General features: G+C 42.7%; 1 protein-coding gene across 1 annotated transcript; it reads right to left on the bottom strand.

The window, feature by feature from the left end:
* Positions 1-325: 325 nt before the first annotated feature.
* LOC100554757 (transmembrane protein 198) lies at positions 326-25,993 on the bottom strand. The gene is made up of 5 exons (XM_003223236.4): positions 25,611-25,993; positions 14,474-14,717; positions 10,692-11,267; positions 7,002-7,150; positions 326-3,210 (listed from the first exon to the last, which is right to left on the bottom strand). Exons 2-5 carry the CDS (start codon positions 14,658-14,660, stop codon positions 3,064-3,066), a joined length of 1,059 nt encoding a protein of 352 aa, XP_003223284.1. The 5' UTR covers positions 14,661-14,717; positions 25,611-25,993; the 3' UTR covers positions 326-3,063.
* Between the last annotated feature and the right edge of the window lie 291 nt (positions 25,994-26,284).

Here is a 26,284-nt window from a genome sequence, read left to right as displayed (position 1 = left end):
CGAATCTGCCTTGTCAGGAGCCACTAAAAATATGAGGTTCTCAGATAGAGGGCATACTTTGTAGACAGAAGGTCCCAGGTTTGTTGAAAGAAGAAAAAATAGTCCTTCTACCATAGCTACTGCCAATCAGAAGAGGATCGACCTAAATGGCCTATTGTTCTGGCTTGTTAAAAGCAGCAACAAAACACCCATGTTCATACATTTTCTCACTTTGTAAGCAGAAAAAAATTGGTAATGTCTGTTTCACAAAGTTCTCTGAAAGATACATTCCCTCCCTAACCCTCATCTTTTCTGTGTGACCCACCACGTAAGAATGTATAAAAAGTACAAAGCACAAAAGACGTCTGTGTTAAGTATTACAAACAGGAGTTACAAAACAGTAACAAAAACAATCCACAGGAAACAATCGGCTACATCAAAGAGATTTCTGAAACAGGATGCCAGTCTAGATGTGCTCACCAATTTGAGAATTATGGTTCAGAATTTGACATTTGGGTAGTTATGCTACAGGTAAACAGCTTGTACTTTTTAAAAAATGCTTTACATCCTTATCTACATGTTCTCGAAAGTACCACTGTCAAGACTGAAACCCACACTGGTGCAGGTAAGGCTCTATATTGCTTAGAGAAGGCACACTGGATAATTAGGGTACTATTTGGCATCACCCCAAACACCATTATAGTCACATAAAAGGATGAATGGGAGCTTCTCACTGGCCATAGGTTCAGAAGAGAGAAACCAGTTCCACAAAATGGAGGGTGGGCTCCCCGTGTTATTTCATAGCCTACACCATTGGCATGTGAAATCACATAGGAGGTCTATAGGAGTGCTGCAGCCATCCTTCTCAAATCTGGAACTTAGTACATCATTTTAAAGAAATTAGTTATCAGGTTCAGCAGTTCCAAAGTAAGAAGTTGTTTTGAAAGGAACATCAGTATGTTGTCGAAAGCTTTCATGGCTGGAATAACTGGGTTGCTGTGAGTTTTCCAGGCTGTATGGCCATCTTCCAGAAGCATTTTGTCCTGACGTTTCACCCACATCTATAGCAGGCATCCTTAGAGGTTGTGAAGTCTGTTGAAAACTAGTCAAGTGGGGTTTATATATCTGTGGAAGGTCCAGGGTGGGAGAAAGAACTCTTGTCTGTTTAAAGCAGGTGTGAATGTTGCAATTGGCCACCTTGATTAGCACTGAATAGCCTTGCAGCTTCAAAGCTTGACTGCTTCCTCCCTCGGGGAATCCTTTGTTGGGAGGTGATTACCTGGCCCTGACTGCTTCTTGCCTGGAATCACCTCCCAACGAAGGATTCCCCCAGGTAGGAAGCAATCAAGCTTTGAAGCTGCAAGGCTATTCAATGCTAATCAAGGTGATCAGTTGCAACATTCACACTCGCCTCAAACAGACAAGAGTTTTTTCTCCCACCCTGGACATTATTCCACAGATATATAAACCCCTCTTGCCTAGTTTCCAACAGAGCTCACAACCTCTGAGGATGTCTGCCATAGATGTGGGCGAAAAGTCAGGAGAGAATGCTTCTGGAACATGGCCAGACAGCCTGGAAAACTCACAGCAACCGAACATCAGTATGTTTTTAAAATTCACTTTAAGATATAAAATGGCCTCAAACCAGACAAACAGCATTTTAAGAATTAGTAAATATCACCTATTACATCCAAAACAATCATAACGCTACCAGTTGTTGCCTTATCTTTTAAAGGGGCAGGTGCTGATAACAAGTGGCCTGAATCCAGCTGCTTGGTCCCAGCAAGAATAGACCCACTGGATAAATTGAACTCATGCAAGAGTTGCAAGTTCCCACTGGTTCACTGGGTCTACCATACTTGTATGTACACCACTGTTTAGCCAAAAAGCAATAAGCTACTTCCATCACCACAGTCTACACAACGGACTGGTGGAGAATTTGCAGTCCTCGAGTATCTCTGGATGGCCACTCCTGTCATCACTGATCAATAACCATGATGCCCAGGCTTGGTGCCAGTTGAAAAGTCCAAAATCTTCTGAAGGAGCGTCAGTTTCCACCCCATCTTTACGATCAGAAGATGGAGAGAGTTAGGTTGAGGAGTTCTTACAGGTGACTATAATAGCATGAGGGGCAAAGTCTTGCATTGAGGAATAATGTTATAGAGCTTAAATTACATTAGGGTAGGAAGAACAACTCCCTTCTTCACATAGGCAGGTCAAAATGCCTTCGGAAAAGGATGAACAAAGGGCTTTGTCACACTACTCAGCTGTATGCTATGATTCCACTTTAACTACTACACTTTCATCCTATGGAAGCCTGGGATTGGTAGTTGAGGGCAAGGGTTTTGGAGCCTCCCTCGTGCCTCTGTCTAAAGTCCCAGGATGCCATAGAACACAATTACAATATATGTGTAACATGGAAGGGCAGCATAACTGTGAACATTCTCACAACCTAGTGTCATATGGCATACATCCAAAGGCATAACGTCACAAAAGCACCATAGGTTGGAATAACCAACTTGTAGCCCTGTTAACAATGTCAAGTTACTTTCTAGTTGTTTTAGCCCTGAGTAACTCACCGAATCCAAAATAGTATCCAACTACTCTAGATCTGCTGCAAACTGGGACAAATTTTCCCTTCATTTGAAAAAGTGGGGCACAACTATGGCTTTTTTTTTAAACTCACGAAAGTGGCAACAACAGAATGTGCTTCAAAGGAAAGGACGGCTACTCTAGAATGGCCCTGAATCCCAGCATCGTTTGCAAGGCAGCTCCAGATACCCTGCAGAGAAAGGTGGCATCCTTCCTTAACTTAAATGGAAATAAATTATTACTTTTCGAAAATCTCTTCCTTCCCAATATGCCAGCTCAGTCATGTGTGGTGGCCTCAAACCCTGTCTGTTAAGAGGAGGAGAGAAATGGAGCACCTTTTTTGACCATTAAAAAAAGGAGTTTAGAAAAACTATAGTAGGCTAGCCAATGATATTTGCGTACAAGGCAAAAATATTCAGAACTGTGGACTGAGTCCGATTATGTCCCTGCTGAAGGCACAAGTGGAAGGAGATGGCAACAACGTCAACCTTTTCAGAGGCAGCCTCGAGGGGTGGTAAGAGGCACCGTAGAGCTGGAGTCGTAATCCAGATCCACCGCGGTGTGAGCGTTGGCATTCAGATTGCTCAGTGAAGTGCCCGTTCCCAATTGCTGGCGGTCACGCAGGCTCTGAATGTAACTCTTTGTAGGGTGCAGATGGGGGAGGAGAGAGAGAGAGAGAGAGACAGTCAGGTCATGAACCAAGCAAAGGGAACAACACATTTACTTGAAACATCGGGGCTTTTATCCTTTTTGAGGGGCCATTTCACATTCCTAACTTCTGTCTGTTGCCACCAGTGGATCTAAAGTGGAAAGGAAAGGGCAACTCTACAAAGAAGCAACAGATGATGTGCACAAGAGACGTATGACATATCACAGCTGAAATACCAAGCATGTATTATTTATCACACTACTCTTTAAAGCTGTGGTTCTCAACCTGTGGGTCCCCAGGTGTTTTGACCTCCAACTCCCAAAAATCCCAGCCAGTTTACCAGCTGTTAGGATTTCTGGGAGTTGAAGGCCAAAACATCTGGGGACCCACAGGTTGAGAACCACTGCTTTAAAGAGTATGTACCCCACTTTAAAGCCCCCTGCAGAATTCTGGGATTTGTAGTTTAGTGAGGCCCAGAAACCCTCTGGCTGAGAATTTGAAAGGGCCCTCCCTATACTGCAAATCCCAGGATTCAACAAGAGGCATCTATAGGATTTAAAGTGAGATACCAATTCTTTAACAGCGTAGTGTGATAATCTACAAATCTGGAGAAGCATACCTTTCCTGCACTATTTACTCAAACATTCAGTCTTGCCTTGTTGTCTAGCAGCAGGGAAAATTGCTATATATGCTGTAGATTTCAGGGTTTGATCATATTAAAGTCTGGACTGAGTCTTTTCTCAGTTCCCACTGAATTCTCCCATTCCTGCTTCCTCTGAACATTCATGTGTTCCTCCTTAGGGAGAAATTGAGCCAGATATATCGGATGCATTTCCACTTTCAGTATGAGTTGAAAGGGAAAATTAGAATCATAGAATCATTCAGTAATATGAATTAATATGAATAGATCCAAGCAGCAGTGATTAGACACAATATACAGAAGGGAACATTCCTTTAATGGTTAAATTAGCTATCATAAGATGGCTTTAAGGAAGATTTAAGATAAATAAGACTATAAATGGCTATTATGTAGTGCATTCACAGCTTAGATATGTTTAAAACGTTACTCAATATTGGGTTGTTGTGAGTTTTCCATGCTGTATGACCATGTTCCAGAAGCATTTTCTCCTGATGTTTTGCCCATATCTATGGTAGGCATCCTCAGAGGTTGAGGAAACTGAGGTCTGTTGAGGAAACTAAGGTTCTCAGAGGTCTGTTGGAAACTAAGTAAGTGGGGTTTATATGTCTGTGGAAGGTCCAGGGTGGGAGAAAGAGCTCTTGTCTGCTTGAGGTATGTGTGAATGTTGCAATTTGCCACCTTGATTATATATCTGTGGATTGTCCAGAGTGGACATTCCACAGATATATAGACCTCACTTACTTAGTTTCCAACAGACCTCAATCTCTGAGGATGCCTACCATAAATGTGGGCAAAACGTCAGGAGAGACTGCTTCTGGAACATGGCCATACAGCCCAGAAAACTCACAACTCAGTGAGTCCGGCCATAAAAGCCTTCAACAACACATTATTCAATATTACTTAGGAGAAAAGTTATTTGTTGCCATTATCTTTCACTCTTTAGTAGCATGTTGCCAATGCATTCTGTTTCAATTGATTATTAAATATAAGATCCAAACACTGTTCCATCCAAAATGTTTCAAAGCAACTCTTTATCCAAGAAACTGAAAATTAACTCCTTATTGTAATACATAAAAGCAACACAGCTCATTATGGTACTAAGAATGAAAGTAACAAACAATTTGTTACATCCAAGTTCTGACTGTATTGAGCATCAGAAGGAAATAAATACTACTTAGTAGAGAACATTATCTTTTTCTAAGTTAAACAACGAGGATCACATAGATTTCCAGTATCAATAGGAAAAGGATTTTAGAGAACAAAGTTGGTCATAGAAGCTTTTGCCGACTAAGTCTATCTCCTCAAATATTTTCACGTGTGGAAGGAAGACTTGGTCTATGAAAGCTTCACCTAAACTGCTACAGGATCCCTTTTCAAATTGAGATTCCAGACTTACACAGCTATGTCTCCAAATATATTGTGACTGTGACAATACATATATAGCTTTTTGACGGTGAAACTTCATGTAAATCATGAATCTTAATCAGAATTGGGAGGGTTGGGAAAGCATCTTAGCAGCCTTGGGAAGAAGTCAAACTAGTTTGCCTTCTGTTTCTTCAAGCTGTAAGATTCTCAATGTGGATTCAAATGGTCATTGTTAACTGTCGGTTAATACAAAATGCAGTGCTTCCCATTAAGCTGCTAGAATATTTAACCCTACCATTCCAGAATATAAGCAGCAATCAGGCTACTATAGGTAGATAATTGGAAACATGTTTACAGGGAAAGGAAGCATTTATTTCTTGCAATGCACATGTGTTGAACTCAAGAGCCAAGGCCTGAATCCAGCTCACCATGTCATTTTATGTGACCCTCCAGATGCAGGACTACAACTGATGTATCATTAGATATCATGGCCAAGCTGATGGGAGTTGTGATACAGCAACATCTGAAAGGCTACAGTGTGTTCTGTTTAGTCAGGAGAGTGGGGTTTGGATTTAGATTCAAGGCTTATGGATATAATGGGTAAAGGTAAAGGTTTTCCCCAGACATTAAGTCTAGTTGTGTCCGACTCTGGGGGTTGGTGCTCATCACCATTTCTAAACCAAAGAGCCAGCATTGTCCATAGACACCTCCAAAGTCGTGTGGCTGGCATGATTGCATAGAGCCTCGTTACTTTCCCGCTGGAGTGGTACCTATTGATCTGCTCACATTTGCATGTTTTCTAACTGCTAGGTTGGCAGAAGCTGGGGATAACAGCGGGAGCTCACCCCACTCCCTGTATTCGAACCGCCGACCTTTCGGTCAGCAAGTTCAGCAGCTCAGTGGTTTAACCCCCTGTGCCACCAGGGGCTCCTGTGGATATAACATCTAACTTTAAAATGTCATTTAAGCTTTCTTCAACCTCAGAGCCATAAGGGCTGTTGGGCTGCAATTCCCATTGTTCCCAGTCCGCATGGGGGATAACCAAAAATAAAAAAGAGAGAGAAGTTGCAGTACAGTGACATCTGGATGGACACACATTCCTCACTCATCACAACTGGGGTGTCAAACTAATTTTCATCAATGGATGGAGAATCCATGGATACAGAGTGCTATATATATATATATATATATATATATATATATATATATATACATACATATATATATACACACACACACACACACACACACACACACACACAGAGTGGTAATTGATCTTTAGTTTTTCCATCACCTCTTACTATGTGGTTTAGGGCTGATAGGAGTTGCAATCCTGCAACACCTAGAAGTTTCCATGTTCCTAATCCCTGCATGACACATAAACAAATATAAAGAGTTGTCTCTTGCTTAAACTCTCATTCATTTATTGCACAGTCCTTACTCCCCATCGTTGGCTAAATAAGATAATGGGACAGATACAATACACATAAATGGTTTTACCAGAATTATACTACCATGAATCCACTTTAACGGTCACGGTTCCACCCCAAGGAATCCTGGGAATGGGATTTGAGGGAGGGGCCTTTGGAGTCCTCAGCCAGGAAGGATCAAATCCAGGACACCACTAGAGGCAGCCATGACAGTTAAAGTGGAATCACACCGCTATAACTACGTAGTGTGAATGCACCCCCAAGTAAGGCAGGTCAGAGAGCAGCACAGTAGAAAAGGGGATGATAATCTGTGACAAAAAGAAGTTGTATCTGAACAACTACTCACTGGTGCAAGGACATCTCCTGCACAGCGCTTGACAGCACTAGGCTTGTGTCGGTAGGATCCTTCCTGGGAACCCTGGCTCTGCCTCTTCTTGGCTTCACGTTGCCGAATCCGCAATAGCTGTAGCTGCTTCTGGCGCCGATTCAGGACCACTGGGTAAGAGAACAGGAGTGTTAAACCAGACAGTGCCCACCCCCAAAATCCCTCAAGGAAGCAGCTGAATCCAAAACAATACTAGGAGGTAATAAGGAAGCCCCACCTTAACTCAGTGAAACACATTCTCTGTGGAAGAGACTGAGATTTTCACTTCTGACCACAGGATTCAGTTTTGAATTGGATCACGTGGGGAGAAAGACAATTCCCTTTTGTTAATACTCCTCCTTTTTGTGAAAGGGAGGCTAATGTGTACTATAGCCATCCTGATGTGTCTGATTTCTTCGATTCCTAAAAACCTTTTAGGTGAGACAAATGACAGCGGTACAGTATAGAGTCTCACTTATCCAACATAAACAGGCCGGCAGAACGTTGGATAAGCGAATATGTTGGATAATAAGGAGAGATTAAGGAGAAGCCTATTAAAATTAGGTTATGATTTTACAAATTAAGCACCAAAACATCATGTTATACAACAAATTTGACAGAAAAAGTAGTTCAATGCAGTAATGCTATGTTGTAATTACTGTATTTATGAATTTAGCATCAAAATATCACGCTATATTTAAAAAAATGACTACAAAAATGCGTTGGATAATCCAGAACGTTGGATAAGCGAATGTTGGATAAGTGAGACTCTACTGTATATTCTCTCTGTCCATTTTCAACCCACTTTCCCTCTAAGTGTTAGGATTTTCTGGGTGATAAGGAAAACCGCCCAAAAAAGGCAGAGCATTCAAAATTATGCAAAAACAGGATACTTATAGTTGAGCATTCAGTTCACAGCAAGCAGATCGTGAAGTGCCATGTGGCTGGAAAGAATTTAGAGCTTAGGAGGCAAAGATCCAGAGTTCAATCTTTAAAATCACAAAAAAATATTTACAAAAATAATATCTACATTTCTTAATAGTAAACAACTGTGTCTGAGCTACGCTAACTAACCCCATCTCTTCTAGGATTCAAAAGAGAGGGGAAAATCTCCAAACACCACATCTGTCCTGACACACAAGCAGAGAGAGATTTCAATACACACAGCACCCACTAAAGTCAAAGACAAAAGGCATGCAGCTGCAAAGTATCCATTCTACATAACCAAGTAGCTAATTAACTGCTCCTTACTGAGGACTGCAGACTTGGGCAATGTGGGGTAAAACTCCAACACTAACCAGCTCAGGACAGTATTTGTGTTTCTTTCCTCCCACCCCATATTTAGCTTCATGGCGATCCTGGGAGTAAGTTAAGTTCAGAAGGAAAATCCGGTCCTAGGTCATTGTGATAGAACTCCTTTTCCAGGATGGTCCCACAAGTCCAACCCTTGGGCTCCTATCATTCACCTTCCCCACTTTTACTGGCAAGATCCCACCCTGGATCTGGTAATTGCACTTCAAGGTGATCCCTATTAGGGGCAACTGGTTTAGTTGATCAGTGGGTTCAATGTGGTAAAAATAATAGATTTAAACAATTCCTAAATGGAACTGTTGGGACACAGTCATAGAAAATAAAGAAAGTAAAGATTTATAAGTTAAACAAGAAATCCCTAAACCCATTCCTCACATAGAGCTCTCTAACCCCTATTCAGACCTTCCCTCTGTCTCTGACTGCCTTATACCATCTTTTCTCTGTCTTGGTCCTGTCTGACTAGTTCATATTCTTGCTTTGTCCATAGCTCCCAATCTCCCAGAAAAGTCAAGGAAAACAGTACTTTCACACTGCACAAGCCTTATTCGCACATGGTTCCTAATTTCTCCCTCTAATATTTGTCAATAGCTTAGACTTGAATATTTCAAAGTGGTGCACAATAGCAAAACATATAACACCTAGAAAACACAATAATACAGTATAAATAACTCTAATCTGCAGGCATTCAAAATAATTTGCTTTATAGGGTGTTTTTTTTTTTTACTCCATGGAAATTCCATTGCATTTCACAGGATAAAATTGCTCCATCTCCATAGGATTGTGAGTGCAGAACAAAGAGTATTCCATAGTAAAGGTAAAGGTTTTCCCCTGACAGTAAGTCCAGTTGTGTCCGACTCTGGGGGTTGGCGCTCATTTCCATTTCTAAGCCGAAGAGCCGGTGTTGTCTGTAGACACCTCCAAGGTCATGTGGCCGGCATGACTGCATGGAGCACTGTCACCAAACAGTACCTATTGATCTACTCACGTTTGCATGTTTTTGAACTGCTAGGTTGGCAGAAGCTAGGGCTAACAGTGGGAGCTCACCCCGCTCCCTGGATTTGAACCATTGGCCTTTCAGTCTGCAAATTCAACAGCTGAGCAGTTTAACCCGCTGCACCTTGAGTCACAAACAAAGGCACACATCGGGTGAAATACGTTTTTATGTATTCTCAAGAATACCTAATATTAATGCTATTTGGGGGTCATTTTAAAGCAAAGAAGGGTCCTTGCTCAGGGCCTATTATCTGCAGCCTCTCTGCAGATAACTGGAGGATATGACTTGAATGCTGCAGTAATCCTTGCTTTGGAGATTTCTGCAACAAAAAATTTCCAGTATGTCATGTACCTTATGCTGTTCTCCGTCTTCATTGTCCTATTACAGTAATAACAGTGGGATGGGGTATGGCTTATTCTCTCAAATGCTGCCAACGTATGTTAGTTCCTTGGTAACAGATATTGCGGAGTTCACCATGTGTCATTCAATGAGAAAATGTGGTTTTACTAGCATTGCCATTGAAAGCCATGGTGGTATAGTGGTTTGAACATAGGTCTATGACTCCAGAACCATGATTTGAATCTTTGCTTGGCCATGGCTACCCACTGGGTGACCTTGGGCAAGTCACTCTCTCTCAGCCTCATAGGAAGGAATTTATTTATTTACCATATTTCTAACTGTCCTTCTCACCCACAAGGGGATTCAAGGTGGCCTTACAACAGACAGCAATTCGGTGCCATACACACATATACAGTAGAGTCTCGCTTATCCAACATAAACGGGCCAGCAGAACATTGGATAAGCGAATATGTTGGATAATAAGGAGAGATTAAGGAAAAGCCTATTAAACATCAAATTAGGCTATGATTTTACAAATTAAGCACCAAAACATCATGTTATACAACAAATTTGACAGAAAAAGTAATTCAATATGCAGTAATGCTATGTAGTAATTACTGTATTTACGAATTTAGCACCAAAATATCATGATGTATTGAAAATATTGACTACAAAAATGCGTTGGATAACCTAGAACGTTGGATAAGCGAGTGTTGGATAAGTGAGACTCTGCTGTATTTAAATGAACAGTTACTATTAAAACCAAAAAAATCAAAACATGAGTTATTAAAACAAGGTAAAGACAAACCTTGCCAAGAAAGCCCTGTGATAGGTTCATTGTAAGTTGGAAATGACTTGAAGATGCACAACAATAACATTGTTGTCATCATGCTATAATCAACCTGGGCTTCCTTTGCTCTACCATGCTACGGCCAAAAGAAATGTCTCCCTCCAGAAGATAATTGTATCACACTTCCATGCCATATTTTTCTGATTTATTTGTACTAGCCCCAAAGATTTCCACTCACCGTCTGTGTGTGAGAAGCCTTCAGCGGTCACTTTCCACTGCAGCAGAATTCCCATCAAGGCGAGGGCGGGCCAGGTGGCCAGCACGGCCCAGCCGCACCAGCAGAGCGGGGAAGAAGGAGCCAGGCGGAGGCGGTCGTAGATGTGCTGCCCCATAGCCAAGTTCTCCACCGCATAGTCCAAGCAGAGGGTCAGCACTGCGCCCCCAAACACGGCTGTGGAAATGACTGTGAGGGCTTTCTGCCAGCGCAAGGCCAAGACAGCACCCAAAAGGGCTGAGCCCAGCAGAGATCCAGCTGGGACCCAGGCACTGGGCAGCTCATATAAAGGCTCCGTGGCCACCAGCCCAGCGGTGGCCACCAGCAAGCCAAGCAGAAGCCCAGTTAGGAACAACCCAACCGAGTGCACCAGCATCGTGACTAAGCCACACAGGACCCCGATGCCCAGGGCAATGCCAGCGCTGACCTCCAGGCTCAGCTGGGTATCCAAGATGCGCTCCTTGTAGCAGAGCAAGAAGATCACGGCTGAACCAAAGAGCAGCCCTGAGAGGAACATGATGGCCTTGAAACAACGGTAGCCTGTTGACAGAGCGGGAAAAGAAGCAAAATTAGCAAAAGGCCTCAAAGAGGGAGTGGAAGAACAAGCCGAGGCATGAACTACTATTGGCAAAGGGTTAAATCCTCTAACCCTCATTATGTGGACTACATTCGTAGCTCCTACGGAGAGGCAGGAAGTATGGCTCGAGAAGCACGTTGCCAAATTCTGGTCCTCTTTTTGTAATCATTCAGAACAATGGTTTCATGCAATTTGTGATGCAGACTTGTTATCATTATTCTCCTAAAACAACTGGGTATTTTGTATTATTTGAAATAGATCAAGCATGAAGGACCTTGTGTTCTGGCTATAGTCCGCTATAGTGCTATTTATTGAAACTAAAATGTGAGTTCACTATGGAAAAGGGAATAATTTGTGACTTTTAAAACAAGACAACTATTATAAAAACCAGAAGTTATAACTCGCCTCCACATTTCACAGCTTGTTGTTTGAACAACAGTCTTAGGTTACTCTACAACAAAAACAAATTTAAGTCTCAGATGCAATTTTGTCTTTATTTGGTTTCTTCCCTTTCATAGTTGTATTCCAATTAGATTTCCAAGACGGAGCTAACTTTATGTTTTTTATTGTTCAAGTTATGGTGTATTAACCTGTTCATCATACGTATAACCTACATTTGTTCGATCCAGCTGTGACCTACAGGTTCTCATAAGACAGTGGTTCTCAACTTGTGGGTCCCCAGATGTTTTGGCCTTCAACTCCCCGAAATCCTAACAGCTGGTAAACTGGCTGACATTTCTGGGAGTTGTAGGCCAAAACACCTGGGGACCCACGGGTTGAGAACCACTGTCATAAGAGCATATGCACTGACTCCTAAAAAGGGTTTTTTTTCCAAACCTCCATCCAAAATCATGTTGATATATTCCAGAGTCCCCTGCTCTTGTCTCCTTCCTTGGCAGAAGGGAACCATCTGCGCTCCACAGTTCATATGAGGCACCATAAAAGGTATAGGGGCCAATCTTGCAGCTTATTTTTGTGTTGCATTCAAGTCACCTGTCAATTTATGGCAACCTCATGAGTTCCACAGAATTACCCTGAGTAAGGAATACTCAAGAGGTAGTTTGGGCAGTTCCTTCCTCTAAAATATAGTCTATAGAACTGCTTCTGTGGAAATGGTGCTCCTTAACTCAATGTTAGGGTCACTAAAAAGTTGGAAACAGTAAAAGATTTCTGAATACCACCTAGATACGTTAGCAACAACATATGTGGTTCTCAACCTGTGGGTCCCCAGATGTTTTGGCTTTCAACTCCCAGAAATCCTAACAGGTGGTAAACTGCCTGGGATTTCTGGGAATTGCAGGCCAAAAACATCTGGGGACCACAGGTTGAGAACCACTGCTCTATGGCTTGATGTATAGTAGGTCTACACCCATGCTAGACGAAGCCATATGCCACTCCAAAAATTACTAAATAGCCTCTGAAGCCCACTATATGGCTATTCTGTGCTTGATGGAGTGACATTGCTACATCCTTGTAACCGGATGTAAAATGATTACAGCAACACTAGGAATTCTGGAGAATCCTAGATCAGTGGTTCTCAACCGGGGGTCCCCAGATGTTTTTGGCATTCAACTTCCAGAAATCCAAACAGGTGGGAAACTGGCTGGGATTTCTGGGAGTTGCAGGCCGAAAACATCTGGGGGCCACAGGTTGAGAACCATTGTCCTAGATGATCTCAGAGTAGCCAGGTATTTCTCCTATTCTGCCCATTCCCTACAAAACACGGAATAGCTGTGTAGGGGGCTTCATAGACTATCCAGCAAGTATTTCATGGGAATTTTAGATACTGTGCTGGGAGGAATGGAATACCCGCTCCTGTAACATCCAAAACTGAGCATATATGTGCATATGAGAAAATTCCTCCAGCATAGTAGGAGTCTAACTATACACTCTCTAAATTCTGGATATCTCACTGCCATAATGGAAGGGAGAGTGCAACATTAACAAGGCAGAGAGGAGTCTGAAGATGAACCCCTAGAAGAGAAATTTGGTGCTAAGTAAAGGTAAAGGTTTCCCCTGACGTTAAGTCCAGTCGTGACCGACTCTGGGGGTTGGTGCTCATCTCCATTTTTAAGCGGAAGAGCCGGCATTGTCCATAGACATCTCCAGGTCATGTGGCCGGCATGACTGCATGGAGCGCCGTTACCTTTCCGCCAGAGCGGTACCTATTGATCTACTCACGTTTGCATGTTTTCGAACTGCTAGGTTGGCAGGAGCTGGGGCTAACAGCGGGCGCTCATTCCGCTCCCGGGATTTGAACCTGGGACCTTTTGGTCTGCAAGTTCAGCAGCTCAGCGCTTTAACACACTGTGCCACCAGGGGCCCCAATTTGGTGCTAGTGAGTTGCATATCCTTCCACAAACCCTACTTCACAGACCCATAACCTCTAAGTTTGCACTCCTACCTTTATAGCAGCTCATGTTTTGAAATGTCTTTGTGTGTGGGTTCAGACTGGCATTTACCGCTGTGACTCACCCGCTCCCACTCCCTAGGAAGGTTCACACATCTTAGATGGTACAAATGGTGGGGCACCAGCAACCTTTTACTCTCTATGCTGGCAAAGCTAGTGTGTGATAACAAGGCAGGGAAGGCACAGAAGAGAAAGAGAAAAGGGGAGAGAACGCATGCACTTTATTGCCAGAGTCTCTAGAAAATCCACATCCTTGCCAGGATCACAGTGGAAAGAAGAAGAAAAAAGATGGAAAGGTGCTTTTCTCCTTACATGCCTCCTTTTTTGAACCAGTTCACTTCCACTGCTGCCAAAAGGAGGGAAATGAACAAGGGCTAGTCTGGGGTTGAAAGTGGTTCTCTCTTTTTGGACTAAACCACTGTTTTAGAGATGGAACAACCCACTAGATTAGGGATCTAGCAGCCCACCAAAGGATCTGGACTTCCATTCCCAATATAATTACTAAGGAAGTGTGGGAGTTGCAGCCTAAGATGTTTGAAGATCCAAAGGTTCTTGGAGCAGGTGCTAGAGAATTGTATTTCGAATCACCTGTTCTTCACATCACTAGGGAATCTGCCTGTTCAGGAAATGTGGGTGTTATCATTGTCCAAAGCAGGAGGCTAGGAAGGCAAAGCCATGGAGTACTCTTGGAGACAGATGGAGGACAGAGAAGTGATGAGTGCAAGGAGCTCACACAAACCTCCTTTCCCCTTGACTCACCAAAGCAGCAGTAAACAACTCCAAAAATGCAGCAGAGAGCACAGATGATGCAGGGCACCACCTCATAGTGCCTGTTTGAAAGGAGGCTGCAGGGGTCCAAGGCAGGCTCGCTGGGTTCGGTCGCCCCTTGGTTAAAGCCCCGGGGGTCAGGAGACAAGACCAGCGGAAGCAGCGAGGTGGGATCCATGCTCAGCAGCAGGAATTCAGCTCAGCTTTCCAGAGCCATTGCAGTGGGAGAGGCCGCCTGTAAAGAGAGTTTCATCAGGCTTCAGTAAGGACAAAGCCCAACAACTTCTTCAACACCACAAACCATGTCAAACTCAGCTTTGTTTTAGGACTACAGTTCTCAGAAGCCAGATGGCAGGGGACATTCTGGGAATTGCCATCCAAAGAAGGACCCCACTTTTTACGCTCTGAAAAGGACTACTTTCTCTTCCCAGCTCGTCCAGGGCTGTGTCAAAGCAAGCCAAGAAAGCCTTAGGAAAAGATGAGACAATAATATGAGTCCTGTAGGGTCTAAAGGGGTCCCAATTCCGGTCACTTCTCCTTGTGCTGTTGCTCTGATTTCGCCTCTGGTGTTTAACTCCACACCAAGTACTTCAACTACTCTGCTCTGCCCTGCACATATCCCAATTTATGAGGTGCAAGGATTGAAACTTTTTGTCTTTCAGCATTTGATCAAGTAGATATACTTGGCCTTAGCCAAAAATCGTTGCTAGAGCAGAGAATAAATAAATAAAATAAATATAAATAAACCTCATTTCTAGACTGCCCTCTCTCCCCAGAGGAACTCAGGGCGGTTAACATAAATATACATAAAATTACAAACATTCAGTGCTTCAACTACATAAAAGGTAAAGGTTTCCCCTGATGTTAAGTCCAGTCGTGCTCATTTCCATTTCTGAGCCAAAGAGCTGGCATTGTCCATAGACACCTCCAAGGTCATATGGCCGGCATGACTGCATGGAGCGCCGTTACCTTCCCGCCAGAGCAGTACCTATTGATCTACTCACATTTGCATGTTTTAGAACTGCTAGGTTGGTAGAAGCTGGGGCTAACAGTGGGCGCTCATTCTGCTCCCCGGATTCAAACCTGCGACCTTTTGGTCTGCAAGTTCAGTAGCTCAGTGCTTTAACCCACTGCGCCACCGGAGGCCCTACAACTACATTACTTAACATCACATTATAAAATAATGATAACATACTTATTTTAGTAAAAATTACAAATTAGAAAAAAGAATAAATGTAAACATAACTGTCAGTAAAACATTATTGCACACCCTTAGGAGATAAAAGTCTCCTAAGGGTGATACTCATCAGCTTTACCATACATATTATCTTGATGGTGCAGTGAGTTAAATCTTTGTGCTGGCAGGACCAATGAATTTAAGGTTGGGTTGCTGACCTGAACGCTGCTGGTTCGAATCCAACCAGGGGAGAGCGTAGATTAGTTTCCTCTATCAGCTCCAGCTCCCCATGCGAGGACATGAGAGAAGCCTCCCATAAGGATGGTAAATACATCAAAACATCCAGGCATCCCCTGGGCAATATCCTTGCAGACAGCCAATTCTCTCATACCAGAAGCGACTTGCAGTTTCTCAAGTCGTCCTGACACACACAAAAAAATAAATAACCATACATATTGGGCAGTGACAATCCTGTGTCTGTTTCCTGTCACCAGTCCCATCAACATCTCCTTTGGTGGATGACTGCTGTCAAGATAATTATTATGATACAGCTACAACCTAGACCCCAGTTGTATTGTTGTTTTATATTAATAGAAGGGAGAAGAAGATAGCATCCAAACAACTAAAAGCCAGAACCCAAAATAAGAAGCATCCAAAATGGTATCACAATAATGTGAGCAAGCTTACTCAAATGCCAACTGCACAATATACAGTGGTAGAACTCTTCCTCTGCTATATTACTGTCTTTAGTAAAATGTAATACTATCTTTTCAGTAAAAATACTGTTCACGACAGCTAAGATTACATCAATTTAAATTGGCAACAATTTACACCAGCAGGAAGCTTAAAACTATAATAAACAAATATAAATAAATGGATGTGTTACAACAATATCCCCCTCCCACATCCTTGGCGCTACAATAGACACCTGTGCAGATTTAATTTATTGACAAAACTCTGTAACATACATATCATACTTTTCTTTATTTTTCATCCTATTATTCCCCCTTTCCTTTTATATTATAAAACTGGGAAAATGAAATAAAAAAACTTGTAAAAATAATATTTTTGAAATAAATGCATTCTCTTCTATCTCACACCCAGTTACACAAGAAGAATGGGGGGCTCTTCCTCTCCGAGCAGCTTCTGAACAGACCAATTCACTAAACCAAAAGAAACAGTTCTATCTATATTCAACTAAAGCAGGTAAACGTTGGATTAAAGGACTGGAATAACACCCCTATGAGAAAAGGTTAAACATCTAGGCACTTTTTTTTGTTAAGAAACAAGGAACACAGGGGAAGTTGGGGCATAACAGAGGTGCATGAAATTGAGACAATATAAAATCGAGACAAAGTGAATATTACAAAAATTCTCTTCCTAAAATCTGTGGATCTTCCAGTGTGGCTGAAAAGTGTGAGATGCAGAACACAGGAAAGAGGAAGTATTTCTTCACACTGGTCATGGACAGTGACATTTGCTTTCACCCTATAGAACAATGGCCACCTATTCGGCTAGCTTAAAAGGAGGTCAGGCAAATTCATGAAGGACAAAACAATCAACAGCTCTGTGTCATGTCTGCATGTTATCTCCAGGATTAGAGAGGGAGGACCTAATTTATAATAGTTTGTATAACAATGAAGAACACGGATGTCCATCAAGAAAGTGGGGGATCTAGCTGAGTTTTATGCCTACTTGAGGGACTGCATGTCCTCCGACTAGACCACACGAGCCCTGAGATCATCAGGAGAGGCCCTTCTCTCAGTCCCACCGCCGTCACAAGCACAGTTGGTGGGACTGAGAGAGAGGGCCTTCTTGGTGGTGGCCCCACGGCTCTGGAAGTCCCTTCTCAAAGTGGTGTGATTGGCTCCCTCTCTATTGGCACTTCGTACAAAGGTTAAAACCTTCTTATGGAAGCAGGCCTTTCCCGATAACCCATAACAGGCTAATAAGACATATCAACGAAGGCTATCTCAGACCTGACAACGGATAAACGGCCTAAACTTACAGAGCTTTAGGATTTTTAATGTAATTTCTTATGGATGACCTCAATGGCATGGGGCTCAGGGAATTTTAGTGGAAGATGTTGTATTTATTAACTTTGTTGTCTATGGTTTATGTAACTGTGCTATCGGTTTATCGGTTTTATTTTATTTTGTATCATGTAATTTCTGCTGTTTTAATTTGTTCTCTGCTTTGAATTTCACCCGTGGGAGTAAAGCGGGATAAAAACAAATTAATAATCATAATAATGTATATACAGTAGAGTCTCACTTAACCAAGCTAAATGGGCCGGCAGAAGCTTGGATAAGCGAATATCTTGGATAATAAGGGGGGATTAAGGAAAAGCTTATTATCAAGTTAGGTTATGGTTTTACAAATTAAGCACCAAAACATCATGTTATACAACAAATTTGACAGAAAAAGTAGTGCAATACGCAGTAATGTTATGTTGTAATTATTGTATTTATGAATTTAGCACCAAAATATCACGATATATTGAAAACATTGACTACAAAAATGGCTTGGATAATCCAGAAATTTGGATAAGCGAGGCTTGGATAAGTGAGACTCTACTGTACTTATGTATTCATCAACCTTACGTGAAGGTCAAGGGCAGATTTGGGGGTCAAAATTATGGATTTTGATATGACCCATGGATAAGTCAAGGGTCATTCAAAGAAAAGAGAGACAAAATACCACTTCAGGAGGCCAAATATCCCTGACTACCACCATTTCCTCATCTAGGCATTCAAAAAAGACAAGCAGAACCACAGCAGAGACAATAATTGGTGGTCACCATTTCTTTTAATTTCTCCTAAGATGGACTAAACTCTTGTCTTTTACCACTGTTCTCAGAGAAGGGGACATTGACTCGTGAATAAGTTGATCCATGTTTTTGGGGTTGATAGTTTGACTACAATTTCTAGACATACAGAAATATATATGGTAGTAGTAGCATGACTGGGTTCCCCTGTAACTGATGTAGGAGAGGATGTTCCATTTATGGCCATTTTGCAGACAGGCCAAGGCCGTTCTGTTCTTTGACCTTGTGAGGAACAATGCTGCACTAGATGTGCCTTTGATGTGATCTGTCCTTATGTTCATCCAAACCTACCCATTTTATTTCCAACACCTCAATTTTCTAAGCATAGCACTTCCTATTCCCTTCCCACTTGTCAAAGGTTAAGCTATTTGCAGGACCAGAGAAGGAGAAAGCATGATGCTCTCCACCCCACCACAGTCCCCCCAACAAGCCAAACCAGTTGGAATTGGCAACAAAGTTCAATCCTCCTCCTTTCCAAATCTGGCAGTCATCATATGAAACCCAAGCCAAAGCTTATACATACACGTCCTATACTCCCTCCCCTTAAACTAGAAAATGATGAAGGGGTCAACTTTAGGGTGGGCAAGAAACACAAAGAGGTGGAAGCCCATAATTACATCTCATTTCAACAACGATTTAAAGCCTGGTCACCAGCCAGAACTTCTGGGTCTCGTTCCCAGCTCAGGAGGGGAAGGGGGGAGCCTAGAGAATTGGAGCAGGACTTACAACAAGGAGCCAGAACTTCTGGGCTCCCATCCCAGCTTCGGGGGGAAGGTATCCATCATTTTTCATATGGGTCCCATTTCAAGCTGGGAGAAAGACAAGGCAAGATGGACAGTTCCAATTCTCCTAGAACAAGGGTTGTCAAAAGTGCCCCCTTCTTGAAGAATTGCTCCCTTATTCTGGGCATCAGAGATCAGCTGAACATGAAAAATAGATTCCCTATTTCTGTGGATATGTCATTTTCACTTGGGTCCATCCTTTTATTTGTCTTTAATTTCGGAATTAAAGTAATTTGGAATAGTTGGCTATTTTTTCCCTGGGTGATACTTTCTAGAATCTCCAAGGCAAGAGAGATTCTGGGAGCTATAGTTCGAAACTCTGGACAAACTCTGTGTTTTGGTCAGAAATGAATGTAGAGACAAATGGGACCTTTGTCTCAAGAGGAACACTGAGCAGTTGAGCTGCACAAGGATATTGCTGGGAATCTGCTTCTAATTTTGCTACAGCTGACCTTGAAAAAGAAGAAAAAAGTCCTATAATCGTGGTGGGAAACATGCAGCACAACAAACTGGGGGATGAAGCCCAGCAACATTAGGAGGATCACGTAATTCCCATCCCTGCAACGTGGCCATGAAAAAAACTTACAAAAAGTGTTCATTTATGAGAGAAGCAGAGGAGAGATGCATTTGCAGAGATGGTATCTCACCTTTGCAAGATAATGTAATAGTAACAGAAACCAGCTCTGAGTATTTGTAGCCAAACAGTCTCAGATCATCACCATAGGTTGCAGCGCCTGGTGGCACAATGGGTTAAACCCTTGTGCTAGCAGGACTGCTGGCCAAAAGGTCGGTGGTTCAAATCCGGGGAGTGGGGTGAGCTCCCATCTGTCAGCTCCAGCTCCCCAATGCGAGGACATTAGAGAAACCTCCCACAAGGACAGTAAAACATCAAACATTGTCTCCTGGACAATGTTGTTGCAAACGGCCAATTTTCTCACACCAGAAGCAACTTGCAGTTTCTCAAGTTGCTTCTGACACAAAAAAAAATCACCATAAGTTTATGCAGCTTTCACTTCTACGTTGTCAGTCATGGGTGTAAATCCACAATGGCCTTAAAGTCCATTCATTTTATATGACCCCATGTCCCACAGGATAGATAAAGCAAATTAATAACTAACTTATTCTTATGAAGCAATTCCTAGGATGACACAATAAGTTACATAGGTTTCCTCCCAAGGAAAGAGGGTGAAATCCACATGCCAATAGCTGTATGGCCATGTTCCAGAAGCATTCTCTCCTGATGTTTTGCCCGCATCTATGGCAGGCAACCTCTTGAGACATGGCTGTTGGCAGAAGGACAGTTGATTTATGGTCTACACAAGATTCAACATGACAAAAAGGGGCTCAAATTAAACGTGTGGTCTCAAATTAATACATTTTTTCAAGTAAGAAAATACATGATTTCCAAATTCAAGCTGACCACCTGATAAGCTCAACCCTCTCTAGTCCACCCTACCTTTTTTTTAAAATGTATACACTAGGAGATTCAAAATTTGGCGGTGGGGTGTTTTTAAAGAAGGGGATTCTAAGAGAGCAAACTAAGTCACAGGGGATGGTGTTTCAATTTTTTTAACAATGTTTAGTTATTTGTTTAATGTGCTTTTAACTGACTTGTTTTACTAACTGTAGGTCTAATTCAATTTTAATATTTATATGTTATAGGTTTTTAATTGTATCATTTTTAGTTTTGAGCTGCTTTGGGTCTTGATCAAGAGAGGAAAGCAGAGAACAAATACACATCATCATCATGAAAACAAGAGTAGAAGTCCCAACTCCAGCATATTAGAATCAACAAATTGAGCTCCAATTCAACATTCCCCTTTTAACATAGGCAGCAGAGCAACCATCTTCTGAAAACTATTCCCATTCACTGGGTGGGTGATGGTTGTTTCAAGGCAGGTGGGAGAAAGCACTCTGTATATGTGCAATGTTTTTATTACCTCCCTGCATGCAATGACCCCAATCTGATTCTTAGATGAAACTAACTCCACTGTCAGGCCTTATACAACACAATGTGTTGTCGAAGGCTTTTATGGCCGGAATCACTGGGTTACTGTGAATTTTCCTGGCTGTATGGCCATGTTCCTGAAGCATTATCTCCTGATGTTTCGCCCGTATCTATGGCAGGCATCCTCAGAGGTTGTGAGGTCTGCTGGAAACTAGGCAAGAGGAGTTTATGTATCTGTGGAAAGTCGAGGATGGGAAAACTCAGAAAACAGGAGAATTCTAAACGGAAAACAATCAGGGCCACCTAACAAAGGATTCCCCCAGGCAGTAAGCAGCCAGTCCTTGAAGCTGCAAAGCCATTCAATGCTAATCAAGGTGGTCAATTGCTACATTAATACTTGCCTCAAACAGATAAGAGTTATTTCTCCCACCCTGGACTTTCCACAGATATATAAACCCTGATTGCCTAGTTTTCAACAGACCTCACAACCTCTGAGGATGTCGGCCATAGTTATGGGTGAAACATCAGGAGAAAATGCTTCTGGAGCATGTCCATACCGCCCGGAAAAAGCAACTCCCTTATACGAACATTTCAAGACACTTCCCAGCTGGCAAAATACAAGCTCCCTTGCCCCAAAAAGCATTATAGATGAAAGCTTTCCCCTCCAGAAACTGTAGCTCAACCAACTGGTCCCCAGTCCCTGGCTACTGGTGGTTGTATGCGTGTGTGTAAAATGGATGGACACATATACGCAATAAGGGCTCCAGCAATGTTTCTGGCTCCGCTGCCCCCTCCTCCCTGGCTTGGATCCCAGACAGGAAAGCAGTACTGCTGTTCAATGGAAATATTCCCTTTGGGACTAGAGGGCTCGAATCAGTTGAAAATACTGTGATTAAATAGCTTGGTTGGAGGGAGGGGAGGAAAAGGCACAGCTGGGAATCTGGGCGGGGTGTGCGTGTTTGTGTATGTGTGGGTGAGGGTGGGGGAGATCAGTTGTTAACCAAGTTGTATATACATCAATAAAACAAAGCCCCTCCAAGAGGCGATTCTTTTCCAAGGAGAGGATTTTTTTAATAAGAAGCAATATGGCTGCATGTGCCATGTTGTTTTTTAGACTTTGATATTAAACTCCCATTTGATGGAAACAAACTCAGAGGGAAAGTAAAACTTGGGGCGCATCTACACTGTAGAATGAATGCAGCTTGACTCCACTTTAAACAGCCAGGGCTCACTGCTATGGGATCCTGGGAGTGGTAGTTTGGGGAGGCACCAGCACTCTGATAGAGAAGGCGAAAGACTTGCCAAAATGACAGGGCTGCAAAGTATTGAGACTTTGCATAGTGTTGCTGTGAGTTTTCCAGGCTGTGTGGCTATGTTCCAGAAGCATTATCTCCTAACTTTTCACATGCACAAGGATGAAAAAATATCAAAACATCCGGGCATCCCCTGGGCAACGTCCTTGCAGACGGCCAATTCTCTCACACCAGAAGCGACTTGCAGTTTCTCAAGTCACTCCTGACATTAAAAAAAACAACCCCCTCCCCCCAAAAAAACATGCATCTGTGTTGTGAGAGATTGTGAGGTTGTTGGAAACTAGTTAAGTGAGGTGTATATATCTGTGGAATGTCCAGGGTGTGAGAAAGAACTCTTGCCTGCCTGTAATTAACATTGAATGGCCTTGCAGCTTCAAGGTCTGGCTGCTTGCTGCCTCAGGGAATCCTTTGATGGGTAGTGTTAATTGGCTCTGATTGTCACGTATGGAATTTATCTGTTTTCTGAGTGGTGTTCTTTATTTACTGTCCTGATTTTAGAGGTTTTTTATTACAGATTGTGTTCATTTTCATGGTTTCCTCCTTATAACTGCTTGTGCCTTGTTGTTTTTCCACCTTGATATTAAACTCCTGGGAATTGTAGTTTGAGGAGGCACCAGCACTCTGGCAGAGACACGGCTGCAAAGTATTGAGACATAGCAGTCAAAGAGATGTCAAACTGTGTTAATTCTACAGTGCAGATGAACCCCTGGAGATGAGAAATACGCCCCGTATCCAACCCTACGTCCTCCTCCAACTCTATAGATCTGTCCTCTCCCAATGCATATTATTTGAGAACACAGAAATGCTGGACTACTCTAACAACAACCATGTCAGACTACACAGAGAAACCATTGAAATCCACAAACATGTGGACAATTTCAACAGAAAGGAGGAAACCACAAAAACGAACAAAATCTGTCTACCAGTACAGTAGAGTCTCACTTATCCAAGATAAACGGGCCGGCAGAACCTTGGATAAGCGAAAATCTTGGATAATAAGGAGGGATTAAGAAAAAAGCCTATTAAACATAAAATTACATTATGATTTTACAAATTAAGCACCAAAACATCATGTTTTACTAGAAACTGACAGAAAAAGCAGTTCAATACACAGTAATGTTATGTAGTAATTACTGTATTTATGAATTTAGCACCAAAACATTGCAACATTTACTGCAAAAACAATGGCTACTAAAAGGCAGACTGCCTTGGATAATACAGAACCTTGGATAAGTGAAGCTTGGATAAGTGAGACTCTACTGTATTTTAAAAACTCTAACAGTAAATAAAAATAAGTAATAAATAAAATACAAATACAAATAAAAAAACAACACTCTGGAAACTGGGGAATTTCAGACATGAATCAATCAGGGTCAGCTAATCACCTCACACCTTCCACTAGGCAGGAAGCAACCAGATCTTGAAGCTGAAAGGCTTTTCAATGCCAATCAAGGTGGCCAATTGCAACATTCACACTGGCCTCCAACAGACAAGAGTTCTTTCTCCCACCCTGGACCTTCCACAGATGTATAAACCCCACTTGCCTAATTTCCAACAGACCTCACAACCTCTGAGGATGTCTGCCATAGATGCAGGCAAAACGTCAGGGGGGAATGCTTCTGGAACATGGCCATACAGCCCAGAAAACTCACAGCAACCCAGCGATATAACTGCTTGTGCCCTGTTGTTGTTGGGTTTTTTCCCACCTCGATATTAAATTCCCATTTGATGGAAGCTCAAAGAGCAGGAAGAGTACAACTTGGGGCGCATCTACACTATAAAATGAATGCAGCTTGACTCCACTTTAACTGTCAGGGATCCTGGGAGTTGTATTTTGAGGAAGCACCAGCACTCTGGCAGAGGCGAAAGACTTGCTAAAACAACACGGTTGCAAAGTACAGTAGAGTCTCACTTATCCAACATAAACGGGCCGGCAGAACATTGGATAAGCGAATATGTTGGATAATAAGGAGAGATTAAGGAGAAGCCTATTAAACATCAAATTAGGTTATGATTTTACAAATTAAGCACCAAAACATTATGTTATACAACAAATTTGACAGAAAAAGTAGTTCAATACACAGTAATGCTATGTAGTAATTACTGTATTTACAAATTTAGCACCAAAATATCACGATGTATTGAAAACATTGACTACAAAAATGTGTTGGATAATCCAGAACGTTGGATAAGTGAGACTCTACTGTACTTTACTAATCAATCCAGTTACAAATAGGAATTAAAGTAGTGTATATTCTTAGAATCAATTGCCCATACTGCCAATAGGCAGTAATGCTACGTAGTAATTACTGTATTTACAAATTTAGCACCAAAATATCACGATATATTGAAAACATTGACTACAAAAATGTGTTGGATAATCCAGAACGTTGGATAAGCGAATGTTGGATATGTGAGACTCTACTGTATTGAGGCATAGCAGTCGAAGTGAGGTCAAGCTACAGTGCAGATGAACCCCTGAAGATGGGAAATATGCCCTTTATCCTGTCCTCCTCCAACTCCATAGATCTGTCCTCTCCCAATGCAACCTTTGCAAAGGAATATTCTTGCAACAAGGGCTCATACAAAGAGGTTGCTGCATCTGTTTACATGCATTAAAGGCGCATCTCCACTATAGAATGAAAACAGTCTAGTCCCAATGTATTGTTTCATAGCCGGAATCACTGGGTTTTCCAGGCAGCATGATCATGTTCCAGAAGGGTTTTCCAGGCTGTATGGCCATGTTGCAGAAGCATTCTCTCCTGACGTTTCGCCTGCATCTATGGCAGGCATCCTCAGGGGTTGTGAGGTCTGTTGGAAACTAGGCAACTATACAACTCCCATGATTGCACAGCACTGAGCCGAGGCAGGAAGAGTGTGTGGATGCACCCTAAAAAGCAGTCATGGGCAAACTTCGGCCCTCTGGGTGTTTTGGACTCCAACTCCCACAATTCCTAACAGCCGGTAGGCTGTTAGGAATTGTGGGAGTTGGAGTCCAAAACACCCGGAGGGCCGAAGTTTGCCCATGATTGCAATAAAGGCAACCGGGAGCAATGGAAAAAGAAGCAAAACAAAACTTACCAGCTCAGAAAAGAGTTTCCGGCGCCGCTGATGAGGAGAGATGGGACTGCTCTGCAAAAGCAACATCCCTCCTCCAGCTCCGGATGGCAGACAAGAGTTCTTTCTCCCACCCTGGACCTTCCAGAGATATAGAAATCCCACTTGCCCCGTTTCCAATGTATATCAAAGATCAGGAAAGGAGAGAAAGACCCTCGCCTCCCGCTCTCTCCCCTCCGACAGCTGGAGAGTGAGCTCAGCCAGTCCTGGGCGGGAAAGGGAACCGAAGGGGAAGGGGGGGGGGAGGGATCCCGAGCGGAGAGAAAAGAGGGCGACGGAGGGAAAAGGGAACTGTCGAGCTTCAATCCCTCCCTCCCTCCTCTAGGCTTTTTTTGCAACCGTCTGTGGCAACAGGTCTCCAAAGCATCGACCGTTTCCCAAGCCCAACCCTCTCTCTCTCACCCCCCCCCCCCCCGCAAGAGGGGGGTTTGGTTTCTCCCATTCGGAGATAATTGTTCGATTGTCTTGCAGAGAAAGGAGCGATTTAGGCTCCCTGAGGGAGGGAAAGCGTCCTTGGTGTCCATGCCTTGCTTCAGGGATAGCAGTTTCGGGGTGGCCGTGTGCAGCCACACTCTAGAATTAAATATTTGAGGAAGAGGGAGCAGGCTTGTTCTCTGCAGCCCTGAAAACTAGGACTC

Source organism: Anolis carolinensis, chromosome 2 (genome assembly GCF_035594765.1).
Source record: "Anolis carolinensis isolate JA03-04 chromosome 2, rAnoCar3.1.pri, whole genome shotgun sequence".
NCBI lineage: Eukaryota > Metazoa > Chordata > Lepidosauria > Squamata > Dactyloidae > Anolis > Anolis carolinensis.
The sequence above is the reverse complement of the archived record's forward strand: the minus strand, read 5'-3'. Positions and strand labels throughout refer to the sequence as shown.